General features: G+C 53.4%; 1 protein-coding gene across 1 annotated transcript; it reads right to left on the reverse strand.

Moving 5' to 3' along the window:
- Positions 1 to 264: 264 nt before the first annotated feature.
- LOC123094039 (uncharacterized protein At5g39865) lies at positions 265 to 1,342 on the reverse strand. Its single transcript, XM_044516121.1, has one exon. It carries the CDS (start codon positions 1,281 to 1,283, stop codon positions 528 to 530), a length of 756 nt encoding a protein of 251 aa, XP_044372056.1. The 5' UTR covers positions 1,284 to 1,342; the 3' UTR covers positions 265 to 527.
- Positions 1,343 to 2,265: the final 923 nt, after the last annotated feature.

A 2,265-nucleotide genomic window follows, 5' to 3' on the forward strand; every position in this document is an offset into this window, starting at 1 on the left:
CGCTAGCTGCATGTGTATATCGCCGTGTCGCGTGCGCAAACACACCAACGAGCCTCCCACCGGTAAACATTGGCACGCAAGCAGCACGCGAAGCCCGTGCCATTGATTCAGAATTAAAAAGATTTGAAACGCACGTACAGGGACACGTACAGAGACCAACCAGAGGGATCAAGTATAGCAGTAGTAGTAGTACAATTGTATTATGATTCTCGTCTGGTTCGTCCAGGATTGGAGTAACCAAGAGGGGGAAATGAGCAGCAAATCTTCTGGAAGTCGTAATGCCGAAGCTAAATTATAATTATATTTTAAAAAAGAACTCCTGCCCAGACCCGAGCTAAGCCAATGGTGTAGCCGGCTTTGAAGTTTGAACTACTTTAACTAGCAATAACTAAATAGAGTATATCGAGCTGGGCATGCAGGTGGTCTCTTGACCTGAGCAGCTGTCGTCGATGAGGAGTAGCTGTCGTGCTGCTGCCAGTAGTAAAGAGTTTCAGTTACTGGACAGCCGAATACTGACTGGATCTCAGTCAGGCGGCCGCCGGGAAGAGGCAGTCCGGGCACCGGACGAGGCCGCTCGCGTTGCAGGCGGCGCAGGTGAGGACGCCGTCCTCGTCGCTCTGCTTCTTGCGGCTCCCGTCGTCGCTCTGCTTCTTCCGGCTCCCGTCGCAGCTGCCGCAGGGCACGTGGCGCTCGTCGCCGCAGCGGCCGCAGGGGGGATGGGCCGGGCCGGGGGATACCGGGGCCACGACGATGCGGTTGAGCTCGCCGCACTCGTGGAGGCGCTGGACCTCCTCGACGCCCCCGAGGTGGCGGCCGTCCACGAAGACCTGCGGGAGGGCCAGGCCCAGGCGGGGCGGCAGGAGCGCGGCGAACTCCGCGCCGAAGGCGGTGTCCACGGCCAGGTCGCGCTCGTCGACGGTGGCGCCGATCCCCCGCAGGATGAAGCGCACGGTGTAGCAGTCCTCGTAGGTGCGGCGGACGACGCGGAGGGAGGTGGAGTAGAGCACCACGTGCACCTCTGGCTCCCGGGCGGTGGTGTGCGCCGAGGCCGACTTGAGGGCGCGGAGGAGGCGGAGGGCGGAGGCCGCGACGCGGAGGCGGTGGAAGACGCGCGGCGGGCGGGGTTGCTCCGGGCGGACCAGCGACGGGATGTCCTTGAGGGAGGGGGAGTGGGAGGCGATGGAGAATCGCCGGGTGGTGGCGGCAGCGGCGACGAGCGCGGTGGATGGGGAGGATTTGGACCTGGAAGCGCGCGTCTTCACCCAAGAAGGCCACATGGCCATGGGGGCTGCGAGGACGGAGGGGGACGGAAGCGGTGGGGTTTTGTCTGCCCTTTGCCTTGTGGCCGGCCTCGTTCGTTTGGGGTGGATTATATGGGGCGTGATTTGAAAACCCAGCCCATCTGAACATGTCACTTTTTTTCTAGGGATTTTCCAAGAATTTTAGGGAACACCACCTCACAAACCTTAATTTTTTTTGTTGCATGTACCATAACAAAAGAATTCGATAAGGTACACAATTTTTTCTTGACAAGTATATATTTTATATTTTACATGTATTTTGTACTATAACACAAAATAGGCAAGCGTGCTTAGATTTTGTGAGATCGCGATGACAAGTCAAACATCCCCGCTTCGATAACCCGAGAAACGCATTAAACTTGAGTGCGCTATATCCAAATAATTTCAAATCTAGTATTGGAAGGAGACCTCGAAATCTCCGTCACCATTAAAATGTACCCACTATCTACGTGAATGGAGCGTTAATGCGGTGATCACATTTGGATGCGCATAAAGACTTTCGAATTTCGATATTACGCGGAGGGTAAAATAGTCAAGAGTCATTACCTTCCTTAGTTGGAAAATTAAATTTTATTCCAATTATTGGTTTGCACCACATGATTATCGTGTTTGCTTCCGAAGCCTTACCATGGACACGTCGTCATCAAAGGAAAATAAACCTTTGATTGAATTGTGACGACCCTTTTTCAGTTTGTTGTGGCCTATTCAACGTGTCTTTTGTGGGCTTTCTCTGTCCGGGGCTTGGACTTCAATTTTGCGGACTTTGGATTGGTTTCTCTTTTCTTTGTTTGGTAATCGTGCCTTTGAGTCGTGTAAATAAACCCGGTGTTCAGTTTACTGACCATCATTTTTCCGAGACTCTTCTTCTTTCATCTTTTGGTTGCAATGGAAGCAGAGGAATTGGGCGATTTTTTGTGTGGAGGTTTCTTCAATCGGCCATGTGACCAAAGGAAGGTTGTTGCAT

Source organism: Triticum aestivum, chromosome 1B (assembly GCF_018294505.1).
Source record: "Triticum aestivum cultivar Chinese Spring chromosome 1B, IWGSC CS RefSeq v2.1, whole genome shotgun sequence".
In the NCBI taxonomy this organism is placed as follows: Eukaryota; Viridiplantae; Streptophyta; class Magnoliopsida; order Poales; family Poaceae; genus Triticum; species Triticum aestivum.